We start from the raw sequence: 18,133 nt of genomic DNA on the forward strand, positions 1-18,133 counted from the left end.
CCCGGCCCCGCCGCGTGCCCCCCCCAGACTACATTTCCCGCCGAGCCTTTCGCCGCGGCAACGTCCGCCCTCCCTCGCCGGCGGTCGCGTGACGGCGCCGAGCTCTGCCATTGGTCAGATTTGAAAAGAATCGCGGCCGTGCCTGTTAGTTTTGTTGGTGAGTCGCAACGGTTGCTAGGGCCGCTCAGCAGAGCCGAGCGGCTCTCGCCTGGCGGAGGTCGGTGGCTGGGCTCGCTCAGCCTGCCGTGCGCTCTCCGGTAAGGGGTTGTGGGGCTGTCGGGCTGCCGGCCGCTCGCTAGAGGAGGGAAGGAGGCGGCGGTTTCGACCTCGGGGTCGCGGAGCTGGGAAGCGGTGCTGGGGGGTCTGCGTGGCGGGCGGTGCTGAGGGGTCTGCGTGGCGGGCGGTGCTGAGGCCTCTTCCCCTCGCTTCTCCCCTGGCACTACGGTGGGTGAAAACTTGTGGAGCGGGGGATGTGTGTGTGAAAACTTTTAGGTACTGCTGAGGGGCGTGCAAGTCACGGGTAGCGTCCAGGGCTATGACCAGGCCATGCGGCAGTGTCCCGTAAGAACGGGAAAACACTGTGAAGCCTTGCAGTGAGAGATTGGTAATTGCGGAGGAAAACTTTTCTTTTAAATTTTTTAAAGTGTAAGTACGGATGCGTTATGTTTCTTTATAAGCTGCCAGCTGTGAGGTTTGGAGCCTTTTCAACCCTTGTGCTGTCTGACAGTGCTACAGGTTGTGTGTGTACCGTGACCAGGTTTTGCTTTGTGTGCCATTCTGGATACCCTTCTCTTAAGGTGTCTGCAGCTCTAAACTCTGTTGTCAGGATAAGCAGAATTACAATAACGTATCCCAGTATACAAGTACATTTTAGAGGCTACAGCCGGGCAGTATACCTGTTTACCCCAGAACATCTAAGGTAATTACAGTGCTGTATGACACAATGTGCAGACAGATGGACAGTTTGCATCTTGTGTTTTACATGCTATTAGTGGTTCAACCTGACTTATCTGAATGCTGGGCTCATATGAATGCTTTGAATTCCAGCTTTACATACATAGCTTAATGTTTGTATTTTGCCCCTTAGGTAAAAAAGCACAGAGTGAGAGCATAATCTCGACAAATCACACTTTAAAATAAGCTTATATTTAAAACAACTAAACTGTCAGTTACCTAACAACTATGTTTCCTGTCAAGGTCTGGTAAGAGTTTTGCCCTGTGACTTTGTGTAGCTGATGAGGAAGACTTCTAGATCGGGACAGCACAGGTATGTTTCTTTCCAGTAGTAGCTTATTCCCAACTTGGTGTTTGTTCAAGCTTTGTCAGTATTTCAGGCCAAGTTTTTCCTGGTTTTCATATAGTTGTCTGACAAAAATAAGAACTGTAGATTAAACTAAACATTGCTGCTTAGTTTATGTATAGCTTTACCTCATTTGCCTCTTGGTGAAGTTTGTCTGGCTTCATGAAGCCTTGTATCTGCCTTTTACAAGCTAGATAGGAAGGCTGAACTGTTAAATGTTTTGACACCAAAGTGCTGGCATATTTCAGGTTTTTTGCTGGGCGGAACAAAAATATTACGACTGCTTAATAGGCAACGCCTTTTCTGAACCAGCCCTGGTCTGTCCACTGTTTTAATGAATGCTGTGTGTTCTCCATTAGTATTTAGAGACAAAATATATATACGTGGCTGTAGCATAGACATGGGAATGTAGTATTAGACCATTGACTCATCATGTCCAAAGCTTCAAAACTGTAGGAGACCATGTGGTAGATGTCTAATTGCTGGAATGCTTGCTGCCATAGTCTATGAGCCCAGTGAGTTGCTGTCATAGTCTGTGAGCCCAATGAGTTAAACTTAATTCATAACAAAAGCTGCCAAGCCACGTCTGTAACATCACAGGAAAAAGCAACTGGAGAGTGAAGGGCAGACAAAATATGCTAATATTTTGAAATAAAATGCACTTTTTAAAGATTATTTTGAAATCTACCTGTCTACTATCAACACTGAATCAATTTACTTTCATTTTCTATAGCAAATTTTCACTGCCCAGATTCTGAGATGCACAAAAATCATTAAATTTTGGATTAATAGATGAATTGCTGATCTATAAAATGACTGAAAAAGTTACTAAAAAGCAATTCTGTAACTTGCCCTCTGGCATGAGGTCTAATTTTCTAGTGTCCCCTTAATAGCTAAAACTATATGCTAGTCTTCAGAATTTTTCTGAACTCTGTCATGCATTAAGCTACATTGTGTTATATTTATAATACCAATTATTTATCAGGTCCTGCAGAGATAACCATGAAGTCTGGGTTACTCTTGCAATGAACTTTTATTCTAAATGGACACAATAATGGGATGATGGAGAAACGGATGTGGAACAATATGATTGTTTGGTGTTTTTATTTTTTAATTCTATCTTCCTTGTCAAACATGGGTTTTAGCAAGGTTGTGGTATATGTGTAAGGCTTTTTCCCTCGTAAACAGTTGCTTTGCATTGAAAGAAGAATGGCTGGTCTTGTTTCGTCGTGATGTGAACTCCATTGCAGACCCTCTCCCCAGCTATCAGAAACTTGCTGTGTAAATTTTGAATAGGATAAAGAAAGCTTTCTCCTTAAAGAAACTGCAGCTATCAGTTTCAAATTGGCTTGTCTTATATAAGAGACTTCAGAAGCTCTATGTTATGTGATCAGAAAACAAAAGAAGGATTTTATTTTATCTCGCAGGATGGAACCAAATTTGGATAAAGAGGAATTTTTCAGACCATCCTATATTGCTAGTGCTGAGCCACTTCAAAGAACAGGGCCAGTAAGTGTGGAAGACCTTAAAACAGATCTCTCTGGTGATTTTTCTTTGGTTTCTTCAGACTCGGACACAAGCCAGGTAAGAAAGCTTTAACGTTTGCATTGTTTGGATATTTTTTAATAAGCTTAGTCTTTTCATCAATACGAATAATCAGAATTTTACAGAGAAGATGAAAAGCATATTTAGTATGTTTTTAATTTGGAGGAGATAGATAGGATTAGACTAAGTTGTGTGGCACTGCATTGATACCTTATTGGGCGCATCAGTCTTGGAGCAGCTTAATCATAGAATGTTTTTGTGGGTTTCATTCTTGATTTCTCATTGCCTTAGTGTCGTGTGTGTGTGTATATATATATATGCTGCAAGATTATGAACTCTTAAGTTATCACAGCGAACTTCTGCAGAGGCCTAAGCACTTGTGAAAACTGATGTAGTGAATTACTTTTGCTTCTCTTGTCATCAAATAAGTCTGTTCAAAGTAGCCTGGTGAAAATAAAACTGCCTTAAGATGCTAGCTATCCAACAAAGAAGCTAGTCAAATTTCTAACTTCCTTATTTTTTTTTTATTTAAGAGGAACGTTTTGGAGCCTAAGGGACACATACAAGTTTGCCTGCGTATTAGGCCATTTACATCGTTGGAGAGAGAAAATGAATTGCAGGTGTGACATTTATATAGCTTGAAAATGCCTTAAATGTATGCTTGGGGTTTTTGGTTTGTTTTTTCCTCTAAGCTGAGCTTTTCATACACTTTTCATGCCTGCATTGTTTCTGGTTCCTTTTAATAGAGCTGTGTTTCGATTGAAGATTCAACAAGTGTCATACTGAAGCCACCCCAATATTCTTTGAGTCGACTGAGTGAAAAAACTGTTGGACAGAAGTTCACTTTTTCACAAGTAAATGAATTGTCTTTAAAAATTTTTAATCTTTTCCTGGAAAAATTTGTTTAACTTTATATTATTAAATAACAAGCCAACTAGATTTTTAAACTGTCAATAGTCTTTAAGATTATAAACATACAGAATTTAAAGGATTCTTTAAAAGTCTCTAATGATTGCTGAAACAAAATAAAGATGTTTTTTGGTAATGCTCAGGTGTTTGCCCCTGAAACAACTCAAGAAGAATTTTTTGAAGGCACCATGAAGCAACCAGTGCAAGACTTCTTAGATGGATATAATCGTCTTATTTTTACATATGGCGTTACAAATGCTGGGAAAACCTACACATTCCAAGGTATAAGTAGAAATGTGTTCTTGAATGAAATTCCTTTTTTTTTTTTTTTTTTGAGAGGATTACTTCTAGCAGAAATATTATAACTCTTTCCTTTATTTAAGCTGTAGGCCCTGTACATTGGCTTCTCTTGAATAATAATAAATAGCCTTTGAAAGTCTCCTTCCATAACCAATATCACTAAACTGCCAACTGACAGTCACTGCCAGAGTTTACGTAAACATACAGTGGTATTGCTTTGTAAGGCTGTAATAATTTCAACCAGGTGTATGTGACTTCTTTTTTCCTCCAAGTATCTAGAGGGTGGAGGGGGGAGTTAAGAAAATATGTGTTCTGTATATCAGAATGTGAAAAGTGTGTAAGTCCAGACTCATATTTTTTTAATCATTATTATAAAGGTCATATGCATCTTATATGCATTGTCTCCAAATAAGGAATAGTATTTGAGTCCGTTTCAATTATTACAGGCAGAGCATAAATGTTTTGAAACATATTTGAGTACTTCCAAGTATTTCTGTCTTGTCTCGAGTTTCTGAGTTTATCAATAATATCCTAGGAGACCTTGTCTCCTGATGTACTGTTTCTGTACTGTTAAAGCTCAATATCCTTTCTGGTTGGAAGATGTCATTCTTTAATTATTTTTCAAAACATTTTAACAAATAAGGTGGCTTGATTTAGATGGAAACAATTTCTCCTGTAATAAAATGGCAGTTCTAGATTCTATAATGCTTATTTTATACACAGAAGTAGTAGAAGGACAATATGTCTTATGCCATATGAAATTGATCTTCATTGAAGTGACATTGTCTTCTAAGTGATCTTCTGTTAGGTAGATTATAACTAAAGACTACTGCCACTATTTTCAGTTATCATTAATCTGGGGCAATGATGGCATGCTCTGTCCTAATAAATAATAGGTAAATAACAACCCCCCAAAATTCCTAAAGTGTACACTCCCGCATGCTTGGCTAGTTTGGGCTATATTGTGTGGGTTTTCAAGACTTTTTGATTCATGTCTTTTCAGACTCTGCAGACTTTTTCATGCTATTATATTTTTCTAGGACTTAACTATCAACTTGTGATAAGAACTGTCAGGGCAGAATGTTGCCTACGGGGTGCCATGATTTCCTCTTCTGTTATTCCCAGTATTGTCAATATAGCCTTTCCTTTCTGGCAGTACATGGCAGTCTGTATTCAGTCAATGGCAAGGGACTTAAGTGAAAGATGCAACAGTTTTTTAGGACTGTTTGTTGTTTGCCAGTGATTGCTACTTTGTTCATGTGAGGTTGAATTACAAGTGGCATTACGAGAAACAAAAAATTACGAGTAGATGAGGAGAAACAAATGTAATCCAACAGTACTTTAGTATGTTATTTGGTTCCTAGCTTGGTGTTTGAGTGCCAGCTAGATTTTACATAGGTTCTGACTTGGGCAACACAGCTAGTGCTGTAACTGGTGAAAGCCCATCTGTCTCAGGAGCGGTAGGAGTTATCAGAGGCTGGAAGATAATGCTGTCAGTCTGAGACAGGATAGTTGTTTCTCTTCCATTCTCCCCTCTTTCCTCTCCTCTCTGGTTTAGAAATCAAAGTTAAGTGAACCCTTTTTAAACTTGCATCTGGATTCAGAAAGATCAAGTGTTCACCGAGGCTTTTATCTGACTCCTTTTTGCCTTTCATGTGCAAAAGTAGGATGCTTTGGTAGGAAAGGGTCTGGGACAGGGAAAGGAGTGAGTCTTCACAAGGCTTCTAGAACTTTTTTGGTAGGGTCTGTGGAATTAGTACAGGACTGCAGCTGAGAGAGGAGTCATCAGTTGTATTTGCAGATTACTTCCTTGAGAGAGAGAGTGAAGGCAGCCTATGAAATGCAATTGAAAAACTGCAAATCTCTATTGAATGTGCGTTGGTTGTGGTTGGTTTGTTTTTTGTTTTTTTTCCTTAAGGCTAAGTTTATGCAGAACACCCCATCAGTTTTTATGTTCTGCCCCTTACTGTCTAAGGGGTAGAGCATGAGCTGTTGCTGAAAGCCAAATACCTTTCAGAACACCAATGACATTGCTATTACCTTGAGAATAAAAAACCCACTGCTTCGTGCTGTAAGTGGCCTCCAAATCCATCATGTATGCCTTGAGATTAGAGTTGCTTATCTTTCTGTCTTTGTTTATTTGTATATCTTGTTCACAGTAATAATTAGGGTCTTTCTTTGGTATGTTGCTTTCAGGGACAGAAGATGACATCGGTATTCTGCCAAGGACTATGGATATGTTGTTTAAAAGTATTCAAGGGAGGCTATACACAGCAATGGATTTCAAACCCCATCAGTGCAGAGATTATATAAGGCTGACTAGAGACCAAGTGAAAGAAGAAACTGCTATTAAAAATTCAATACTTCGCCTAACAAAAGAGGTAGGGGAGCACTTCTTTCTGTACTGACGAGTACATGCATCTTTAGATAGCTCAATGTTACCATGTTCATTTTTCAATGGGAAGCAACTCTCTGTATTTAAGTATGGACGTGTCTTTGCTGTCAGGTAGCTCTTCAGATGAGCAGCAAAGTGAGCAATATTGCTGATGAACCCTGTTCTGTGAATTTCTGCCTTGTGGCTGAATACTTTATAGAATGTAAACACTAAGGTTTTTTTCTATAGTTTGAGCATCTGATAATTTATCCTCTGGGGTTACTGGTGCTTAATAAGGATGGAATGCAAATAGTCTCGCCATCTGCGGGGATGCTAGTAGGTCTTCTCCTTTAAACAATTTACTCTCTTCCAGGATACTTGAAAGAAATGAATGATTTTGAGGTTGTTCCCCTCTTCCAGTCTATGCCAATAACCTCAAAGGAAGCAAAGGGTTTTTTGGAACAGCAGAGCTATAAAGCTGTTGGATTTCTAAAGATTTGAATTCAAACAGGTTTCTGCTGGACTTTATTCTTAAACAGTTCACTATTGAGTAGTCCAGAAATACACTTCAGTTTCATGAATTGCTTGGAACTCTAAAGCTGTTTAGTCCAATTACAGTTGTGGGGATTTGTATTTTGTATAAGCATACCTTTTTCCTGGTGTCTTTAACTCTGAAATGAATGCAATAATGTAAGAAAACTGAGCATATGCTAGGAATTGGAACTAGAAATGGATTGCAGTGCATTTTTTATTTTTAGTGAAAAGAATTATCTGCCTAGTGGTATGCTGGGTTATAATACAGTGGTGTGGCTGTTGTGGGATGGAATCTATCTGTTACCTTGATTTTTATCCGAGTTACTTAACTAGAATTCTCCAGTGTGGAAGGCAGGTGGCAGCAGAATTCTTCAAGACTTCACTTCAAAAGCACAGGCGTATGTTCTATCTAGCTCTAGCAGTCTTTAAGGGCTTCAGAAAAAACGATCATGTATGTGTCCCCTGTAGTTTTGCCACTAAATCTCTAAGCTGAAGTATTGTTCTTATAACAACAGTTTTCAAAGTTTGCACCTACTTCAACAGAGAGAGGTTTGGGTGGGTGTTTTATATGCGTAAAGCTTAAACCTGAAAGTTTTGATTACACACATATTTAACTATTTCAGGAATTGCTTTATGGAATCCCAGCTTTATATGACATATGCTCTTGACAAAACATTAAAAAAACCCAACCCAAATCACACCTGTTTTTTTAATCCATGTTTCTTCTCTTAAGCATACTGGTTTTGGTAGACGAGTTGCACTTCTTTGCAGTTCTGTGCCTAAAAAAACCAAACAACCAAAACTAAGAGTGGGAATGGAGTGTGTGTGTATTAACCTCTATCTGTAGGGATTTGTTTTACTTTTTTTTTTGTTTTTTTTTTTTAAAGAATTCAGCAGAAGGAAGTTTTCCTTCTCTTTCTAAAACCTGGGCTTTATTTCAACTGTGATACAGCCTGTATCATGTAGTAGTAAGTTGTTCACTTAATTTCTTAAGTGAACAAGTGTTCTACATTTACCTCTATTTCTGAGAGTTGACCTAGGAAGCTGTAAGATACGGAATCCTGAATTAGCAAAATACCAATACTAAAAAATTTCCAGACTCTCTAGATTCACCAGGTTAAGAATAATGTGTAAACTACAACTGGAGTTCCGCAAATCATCCTGTTAAATCACCCTGTTTCTCTGTGGGGTCCCACCCCTCTATTTTTCTGTGGCTAGTTTTCCTCTGGCTCAGGGAGCTGAAGTGCTCTGTACTGTGATAGGGCCTGATGTAAGGGAAGTGTCAGGGATGAGTATTAAGGTAAGAACAATCCTTTCAATAGGAGTGAACAGGTGCATTGAACTAGACATGATGCCTAGTCAGGATCTTTGTATTGGCATATTGCAACTACACTGTATTACTGTCTAGTAGGAGCTGTTACAAAAGGAACTGGTGATCTACTGTCAACGATGTATCTTAAAGCCTCTGTTCTCTTTTGTAGGTAGACCATCAAGATAGCACTAACAGCAAAGCACCAGTTGGTTGTAAGGGTATGTTTTATATTAAAGAATTGCAATTAAAGCAGGCAAAGAAGCTTTCTTAAAGTCAACAACTGACTTCTGGCCTATGTTAATAATAAAATGACTGCTTGGCATTTTTATATGCCTGTGAATTGGATAGTGATCAATTTATCTGGCCAGAAAACACAAGGATAAAATGGTTAGAAGTTTACCTGAACAGACATTCAATGAGATGAAACTATGGCAAGGAAAAATAGTACTACTTATGCTATGGTTTCTAGTGGTATCCTGACCCTGTATGTAATTAGATAAACCTAATTCTAGCATTTAAAAACTCCCTAAATACTAGGTTTGCTTTAAAATGTTAGAATGATATGTACTTGTCAGTTTGATTCTTTTAAAGACATTGAAGAGACTTGAATAATTCTAACAAAGCTGCATGTTTTTGATAGAATTTGCAAGTGGGAAAGGAAGTGGTAGATGAGGTGTCTGGCAAATATGTAGGGTAAGCATGTGACTTCCAGATATTTAAGAAAGGGGAGAAAAGTTTCAAGGGATTTTTGTCTGGGGTAAGTGCTTTTTAGAAGGCTGCTGTAATATCAGTTTTCACTTATTAATTTTTTGAATAAAGTTTATTTTACAAGGTCTATACTGACTTGTAATATTTTGTACTTGACAGATTTGGAAGAACTCTTAAAAGGCTCAGAACAATCTAGCACAACTGTGAAAAATCACGTGAAATTTTCTCTTTGGGTTTCATTTTGTGATATTTACAATGAATGTTTTTATGATCTACTGATTCCTATGTCAAATAACAAGAAAAGAAAAACACTACGCCTTGCTCAAGACATCAAGGGATGTTCTTATGTAAAAGGTGATTAGAATACATTGCAAATTGCCAAACGTGTAATTTGAGAAGTCAGTCTTCCTGTAATAATATTTATTTCTAGATTAGAAAACTCCTAACTGTATTCACTGTGGCACTAGAAATGTCTGCCTTGGGTATGAAAGGTAACAATCTACATACACAGAAGTATCTGTACCTTTAATAGTGTTTTCTCTCTGTTGTTAACTGTAACTCTTAAAAGCCTGCGTGCACTCCACTGACTTGATATTTCTCTGAAATGGGAGAAATATTGAGAACAATTGACAAATTTTTTAGTGTTTTGGTTTTTTCCATTTTCTTAAAAAAGACTCCAAATTCTTACCTATAGTTATAATTGGCTCAACAGTTCTATTTTGTTAGTATTTTCAGAGAATATGTGAGAAAGTTCAGTCTGACTGCAAATTACATTTTACAGTACTCTAATGAAGCCTGTGATGTGATTTGTTGTGGGTTGGGGGAGGCGGGGGGTTAGCAGAACTCTAACAGTTCAGTGTTTGTTTCTGGCCATGGAAATAACAGGTTTCAAATCCTATTTGATTTATAGGTTCTTTGAAAAATCAAGACACCAATTCTAGATTAAAGGCTTTTTTGGAGGTGTTTGGCCTGCTCCTTTTATCTTTTATATGCCAAATTATAATTCAAAAAGCTGAATCAGATGATAAACCCAACTCCTTCATTTCTTCAAAGACTAGAAGAGGTGTGAAGTAGGAAATAGTCTGCTTTGAGCTATGCTTCAGCATAATCTCTTTTTATAACATTTGGAGGTATAAGGCTGTTCCTGATGTTCTTGAGGAAAACCAGCTGATGATTTTCTTATTTTTCTTCGTCACAGCTGGTATTTTTGCTAGTACAATTTTGGTGACCTCTAGTTTAACAGAGGCCATAATGTTCATATTCTAAGTTCCATTAGTAGGGATGTAGGTATTTACTCTAGCCCATACCAAGGTGATATACAGTCATCATATTGCAGACAAAATTCTTCACTGATTTTCTTTTTTTTTTTTTTTTTTTTTTAACTTGATGGCCCTGAAAGATGTCTAGGTGATTTTCCCCCCGCACCCTCAAAATCGTAGGCTAAACCAGAGAAGCTGTCCAGGTAGAATTCTGCCTTGATGAGTATGAACATAGGGCGTTCATGCTCATATTAGACCCTATGCTTTGGCTTTTCAGAGTGGAGGCTAAGGTTGCTCACTTAATTTGGATGGAGCATATTTCTGTGTGCTAATAGGATGAAATGATGAGAGATATGTGCCCTTCCTTTCCCATGGAAGGAAGAATCTTGATTTTGTCGTCACATAATTTCTGTCTGAAGCATGCTTAGTAAAATGTTTTTGTCTCAAATAAACGTATTATTCTTGGTGTGCATACGTTATCCCCTAATCCCTTCTTTCTTTTTGATAATGATATTTACAAGATTACTGTGTTTGTTCTTCCTAAAGGTCTGCAGTGGGTTCAGATTTCTGATTCTAAAGAAGCTTTTAGACTTCTAAAACTGGGGTTGAAACACCAGAGTATCGCAAGCACGAAGCTAAATACTTTCTCCAGCAGAAGGTGAGAAACTTTTTGAATAGCACTGGGCATAGGATGGTGTCTGGGAGGAAGGGGGAACTAAAATATGGATTGTGGCTTTTAGGAGGGGAAGAGGCTTTAACAGGGTCTAGATATCTAGGTTTGGCATCCTTTAGCACTGTGTGACCCAATGTTTTAGTCAAAAGGATTCAATCCGTCAGTAAGATGAACCTGTACAAAAGCTAACAGATTTATCAAATACTGTCCTTCAGGCAAAAGCACTTAGCTTTATTCCATCTAAATGTCTGAGGAAAAAGCAAAATAAAGGCTACACCAGCATCTCTTTAAAAGTTTGTATCTGATAGAGTATATGCTGAGACAAGTTGACAGATTCAACAGTGTTTTGAACAGATGTTGTGGAGGCTAAAAATATTTTGAAGGTATTAGTCTACTTTATCTTCTCTGCTGATTTAAACTTTTCCTTTTAGTCACAGCATATTCACAGTTAAGATACTAAAAGTTGAAGATTCAGGAGCCCCACAAGTGACCCGAGTCAATGAGTAAGTTCAGAGCAGAGACCCTCTCTTCTTTTGTGATGAAGTTGTCAGTTATCTTCTGTGTTGGTGTACTGGTACTGACTATATACCCAGTGCTTCCTGGTAGAAGCTCATGCACTTTCTACCCACTTCCCACTCCTTTTCCCCACTTTCTACAATCATGCAGTACTTGGCCCTCTATCTCCAGCCATCAGGTTGCAGTGCTGTTCTATATCTTGTCCCCTCTGTTCAGCACAAGTTTCTGTTAGCCTGCTATATACCTGAACTCGTCTAAGTCCTCAAAAGGAAGAGGATGGTGTGGGGGGGAGGGGAAATAAGAAGTGTGTTGGGAAAAGATTTGTCAGGAAGTAATGTAAAATTTGATTGGGAAAGCAACACTGAAAAGAATGGAAGTGTTTGTGCAGATGAAGATCAAGAAATTCTTCCTCTAAAAACAGTGATCATTTTAAAAAGTGAATAATTTGTGCATTTCTAAGGTAAATAAAGGGAGTTTTCCTTATCTGTTTTCAGATTGTCACTGTGTGATCTTGCTGGTTCAGAAAGATATGCCAAGACCCACAATGAAGGTCATAGATTGAAAGAGAGTGGAAATATAAACACCTCTCTTCTGATTCTAGGCAAGTGTATTAACGCACTCAAGAATTCTCAACAGTCAAAGTAAGTCCTTGTACGAATTGCAAACTGGTTGTGGCTTTTAGGTATTACCTACAATGTTTAAAATATGCAATGCTAATACTAAGTTTTTGGTGGAAATGATGTATAGACTTGTTGATCTACCAAAGTTATCTTAAACTTGCCTTGTTCTGCTCTTTAAATCATCAATTCTAATCTCCTTTAAGCATGCTATTGTATATTTTAGCAATTTAACTTTACTCCTCTGAGCTTGGTTTATCAAAAAATCAAACTTTGGAATAAGTTTAAACCCCCCTTTTCACCAGTGTCATAGTAAGTGTCAAATTTTTAGCCTTTTATTACTCCTTATGAACTAACTCAACTGTCTATACTTCTAGTGTAACATTTTTTCATCAGCAGAACATTGCTGTGCTATCATAACTGTGCACCATTTGACAAAATTTGTCTGGTTTTTAATAAATACTGACATAACTTTTAACACTCTCCTCCTGATCCAGCTAACCATATGCAGACAAAAGAAAGCCTTCCTACTATTTATGTCCTACCTTGGGGATCTAAATAAGAGTGAAATAATACAAGAAGCTAGTTGTCTAAAAAACAGTACAATATATAGTCACAGCTGGTTATAACTGTCCAGGAACTGCTTTCTCCACATGTTCTCATTTGCAGCTCTACTTCTGTCCCAGAAGTTAAATGAACCCAGTCTGCTGATGGATGTGCTTTGCCAAATTCACTTACCCCGTAGCACTCTTCCTGACAGCCTGTTCAAAGTCTGTAACACCTTAAGATGAAGAAGCTTTGCTAGTGTGTGTTCCTGATTATGTTCTGTGAATTTACAGTCTGTCTTATTTTCCTGTTCTTTCCAGATAGGAAGGATGCATTAAAACTAGCGGCTGCTTAGAGGGCTGTTAATGTATTCAGAATGACTTCTTCTGATCCCAATAACTTGGAATTTTAAGAGATCATGCTTCAGAGCATTTCTTCTATATTGTTAAAGTGTTAATACATGCCCTTTGCAAGTTGAATAGGAAATAGAAACTTTCTTAAAATTATTTTGGACTACCAGTCCTGCAGCAAAGCTATTTGTGAGCTGTCTATGTACTCTGGTAGGAGTGTCGCTGCCTTCCTGAGTTCTGTAGCACTGTCCATGTAACTGAATAGCTGTTATGTGTCCAAAATGCAGGCAACCTATTTGGTGGCAAGTGTGCGTTCAGTCATGTTTTAGGAATTCTCATAAAATTTCCTATAAGCATCAAAAACTACATCCCCAGCTGTTAAATTCAAGGGCACAAATTGTGATTTTTTTTTTTTTTTTTTTTTTTTTTTTTTTTAGGAAGTGCCAAACTGCTGGGAGATTAGGAAGAAAGTTCTGAAAAGTATCTCCATGTGTTTGGTGTATGCTCATTTTCTTGCCTAGGCACTTGCTCTTGTCCATTCTCAGAGGCCGGATACTGAGTGAGAGAGATCTCTGATGTTGGATACTGCATGCCTAGAACTAGATATGTTCTCTTCATTAATGTGGAAGGGAAGAGAGAGGTTGGGGTATAGTTTGGTGTAGCATGAGGCTGTGTGACCTGCCCAAGGCTAAACGTTGAACACTTTCAGTTTAAGTGCTCCCATTGGTTATATTGCTATAGCCTATCTAAGATAATGGCTAAAGCCACAGTCACAACAGCCACATGGTCTCTCTACAAACAGCTGCATCTAGTCCAAAACAATTTTAATTTATTTAATGACTACTACTTTAATAAATATTTTTAAGTCTTCATGCTGGGTAGCTTTTACACTGACTGGAAATTATTAAACATCTGGTCATCTGTTCTTTTGTCTTTAAAGGTCGCAGCAGCACATACCCTTTCGGGAAAGTAAACTAACTCATTTCCTTCAAGGATTCTTCAGTGGAAAGGGGAGTGTATACATGATAGTAAACATAAGCCAATGTGCTTCACCGTATGATGAAACACTCCATGTGTTAAAGTTCTCGGCCATTGCACAAAAAGTAAGTGTGTTGCAGTTTATCTTGATCAGTACTTCTGATTTGCCTTTAAAGAGCAGATTCCCTCACTCCTAAGAATATGAATTTAGTGACTGGGTTTTTCTGTCTCATGTTGCAATCGTATTTTCTGATTGCTCCTAGTCAGGCTTTATTTCCTTGTAAAGCTTTTAAAAAGGCTTTGTTGGTACATATATTTCCTATTAAAAATCCGTAATTCCCATAAAATATCCAGCCTGACAAGACACTTGCTATATTTGGAAGAAATTCCATGAGATCTGGGTGAATTTTTCTTCTGTAGTCATAGCATGCTCTCACCTAGTAGCAAGTCTAGCTGCCCCATATACTAGTGCTATCTTAATGTGGAATATTGCTCACCTGAGGTATGTAGGTTGAGCACCAAAGAGAATTTGAAAGGTTGTCTTTATGTCCTCAGGAGCTTCAGTGGGAAGGTGGAGGTTAAGCAGAATGAGTAGGAGTAAGTGCAGGGATAGAACCCTGGTGGAGTTGGAAGACAAAAGTATTGGGGATCAGTGCTGCAGCCTTAATGGAAACCATGGAAAACTTCTGTTGACAGTTAAATATGTTCAAAGGACAAGAGATCCAGGCCATTAGAATGTGGGCTCATCTAAATGGGTTAAGTACAACACTAAAACAAACAGAATTTGTTGGATGGCATTTGTGTAATGCAACTAGAAACTCAAAGTATAGGAAATACAGAAATCTGAAGGTGCATGAGGTGGCAACCCTCTTGTACGTTGTCAAGCTAGTGAAACTTGGTGTTCCTGCAATCAAAAGAAGGGTTAGACTCTAAAGTGACTTCTTTATACTCTAGCTGGAAACCAGTTGAAGTAGTGACTCTGAACAGATGATAGACTGGGGGAGTACTGTGCTCAGGAGACCTATAGGGAAGTGCAGCGGGTATATCTTGGAAGTGCCAGTAGAGGATTAAAAAATACTGAAGACTTTATTCTTTGTTTTCTGGGTAGGTTTTAGCTATGGACACATCTGTTTTTGTCCAAGATCAGTCATTTGACCAGAAATCAACAACATCATCACTACTTAGTCACATTAAAATGCCAATTTCAAGGAAAAGAGTTACTGTCCTATGGGACAGGAGCTTAGAAGATGTGATTGAAGATGGTAATGAGATGGAGGAACAGCATATGTCAGGACAAGAAGCAGTGCAGAAACATGAAGATAATAAAGTTATTATGGGAAAAAAAGAGTACATGGTATGTGCCAGAGGTATGTTAAGAATTAGCGTAGCATGGGGTCTTGAAGCAAGGTATTATTCTGGTTTTCCCCCCCTCTCACCTTTTTTTCTGCTCACCCTTATTTTATCTAAATCCAGCATTAAGAACTAAAAGTGGGATTACTCATGATGTGATGATGCCTGTTGTGGGAAAACTCTATAATGTGTCTGAATATAGACCAGGCAGTAAGAATTGCAGATTTGGCTTTCTCTCCTTTTGGTAGCCTGTGGTCAATGCACAGCAAGTATTACCTGCTTTTAGCAATACAGAAGACTGTTTCTCTGTATTCTGTGTACAAGAAAATGCTGAAAACTGTTCCTTAAGGAACAGCAAATTTAGTCACTTCTAGGGAAGATGAGGAGAGAACTGAGGACTAGAAACTGTTTTGTGGAGGTTTCATTAATATTGTCCCAAAAATGAGCACCTGGAAAACAAGAGCCAAATCCTGTGGAGCTTAAGCCTGTTTAAGACAACTTCAAGAATTCTTGTAATAAAATGGATGTTCTTTACAAATGCCTGCTCTGTGCAAACTTATAAACTGCTGTGTTAGTACCAAAGAGATCTTCTGATCTACTCATAAATCTTCCTGTTTATGAATAAGCTAATAAAAGAACTGGAAGAAATTTTGTCAGGTGGAAGGGTAAAGTGGTGTTGTAGTGTTTGAGGAATGAGAAAAATCTCACTTATGGGAAACCATGTCGTTATGAAAAACTTAATACTAATGGTAATTCTAGATGCTGCTGAATCTCATAGAAGAGTTGAAGAACAAACTTATTGCTGAAAAGAAGAATAAGTTACTGCTGGAACTAAAGATTCGTGAAGAGGTGATGCAGGAATTTGCCCAATATTTTGCTGAGCAGGAAATATATTTCAAGTAAGTTAGCTTTAAGTGGTTTTTAAAGTTAATGATTAAAAAAAATGAAATTCCATTCATTTATTTCTTAAATCTGTCTCTTGGCTATAAGAGACCACACTCTTCTGCTAGACTTACTGCCTCTGTTAATAGATCAGTTTCTGTTTGGACTATGAGTTCAGGAAAAATACTGTGTAGGAAAGGCTTTGATTTGGGGGGCATGGGGGGTGTGTGTGTGTGTGTGTGTAATCTGTCAGCAGTGTTCCTGTAGAGCTCTCCCTAACAGAAGAGCTTTGATAGGATGTCTGTAGAAAGAGTGACACTTGCAAATTCTTTGGTTACTGCAGTCTTAGTGATACTTCAGATGGGTATTCTGGCTCAAGAAGCTTAGAAAAAATGCTTGTAGTCAAGTGTTAGCCATATCTGTGTATATATGTCTCCCCCTCATTCTTCAGGAGTGTGCGTACTCTGGTGTAGCAACACCATTTTGTGTATTGTTTTATTGTGCCAAAATAAAGAAAAAACCATCTTTGTTTATAGGCAGCTGTACTAATAACTTTGTAGCAGCTCATACTAGCTAGCTTTTATCTGACTTATTTTTCCTACTATAGTGAGTTCCTTTCTTATGAACGAGAACGGCTTCAAGAAGATTCTGACAGACGCCTGGAAATCTTCAAGGAACTTGTAAATGGTGATCTAGAAGACATGGATGAAGAAAATGAACTAAAGGATAAGCCTTGCAGTGAACAAGCTGGACCTCTGGTATTATGCCCCTGATAACATCCCTTTCACTAACTACCTGTTATGGTGATGGTACGTCTCAAGAATTAGAAGAATGGTTTCAAGGAATTGCATGCTGCCTAACTGTATCCTCAGCAAGATATATTTATCATGTTCAATAGGAGTAGTTGCTGTGCCTCGGATATGCATTTAGCAATCTGGGGTTTTCTGCATTTCTGCAACACAAAGTGAGAATTACCGTGTACAAAGAAACTGGGGGAAAAGCTGCAATTATGCTATAAACTGTTGCACTGAGTGCCTGTTTAAGGTATTTGAAGCTGACTTCTAAGACCCCATATATGGATGGTACTGGAGTGGTCCCAGAGACTTCTTTCCTCTTAAGGCTATTGTGGCTACAACTGAAGCAATGATAACTGTATATACACTTAAGCATAACTAAACTCTGAAGTTGAGGCTGGTTCTTGTGAGTTTCGAACCCTTTGTTTTTAAAAAAACAAGGAGGAAAGAAAGTCAGTGTTTTAAGTACAGCTTAATTTGATAAGTTACCACAAACTTATTTGACCTCACAAACTTTTACTGATATTTGAAAATTTCAGATGTATTCCTTCTAAAACTGTTTGCTTGCTGTGTTCATTCAGTGTTCTCATCGGGTAAAAATGCTAGCTTTTATATTAAATTTGGAGGGGATGCTTTTGTGGTGGTATAAAAGGGAATGTGATGGTGGGCCGTTAAATGCTTTAAAAATAAAGTAGCTGTTACTTGATGCTGGGGAATTCTGTGTGAAGGTAGAGAGAAACTGGCAATCAAATTGCCTGTGAACCTACAAGATGGCTTTGAAGTCAGAATTAACTGTACTTAGATGTTTGAGTACATAAGGTTCTTTGAATGCACGGTAGAGCTGTGGGGGCCATGTCACAGTGGTCAGCGGGTCAGTGGTGGCCATGTCACTCTGAGGTCATGTCATAGTGGGCAGCAGATTAGTTGTGGCCATGTCACAATGAGCAACAGTCCACTGGTGGCCATGTCACTGTGGGGGCTATGTCAGAGTGGGCAGCAGGTCAGTGGTGGCCATGTCACTGTGAGGTCATGTCACAGTGTGCAGCACGTCAGTGGTGGCCATGTCACAGTGAGCAACAGGCCACTGGTTGCCATGTCACTGTGGGGGCTATGTCAGAGTGGGCAGCAGGTCAGTGGTGGCCATGTCACTATGGGGGCCATGTCACAGTGGGCAGCAGGTCAGTGC

The 18,133-nt window shown here is 38.6% G+C and overlaps 1 protein-coding gene across 1 annotated transcript; it reads left to right on the plus strand.

Annotated features, from left to right (window-relative positions):
* The first annotated feature begins 198 nt into the window (after nt 1–198).
* Nucleotides 199–17,218, plus strand: LOC141927683 (kinesin-like protein KIF20B). Its single transcript, XM_074834938.1, has 16 exons — nt 199–257; nt 1,198–1,267; nt 2,728–2,884; nt 3,379–3,465; nt 3,592–3,699; nt 3,898–4,036; nt 6,251–6,435; nt 8,444–8,492; nt 9,142–9,336; nt 10,788–10,899; nt 11,346–11,417; nt 11,925–12,071; nt 13,884–14,046; nt 16,031–16,170; nt 16,761–16,911; nt 17,198–17,218. The coding sequence occupies exons 2-16, from the start codon at nt 1,236–1,238 to the stop codon at nt 17,216–17,218; spliced, it is 1,758 nt and encodes a 585-aa protein (XP_074691039.1). The 5' UTR covers nt 199–257; nt 1,198–1,235.
* Nucleotides 17,219–18,133: the final 915 nt, after the last annotated feature.

This window comes from Strix aluco, chromosome 10 (assembly GCF_031877795.1).
Source record: "Strix aluco isolate bStrAlu1 chromosome 10, bStrAlu1.hap1, whole genome shotgun sequence".
NCBI lineage: Eukaryota > Metazoa > Chordata > Aves > Strigiformes > Strigidae > Strix > Strix aluco.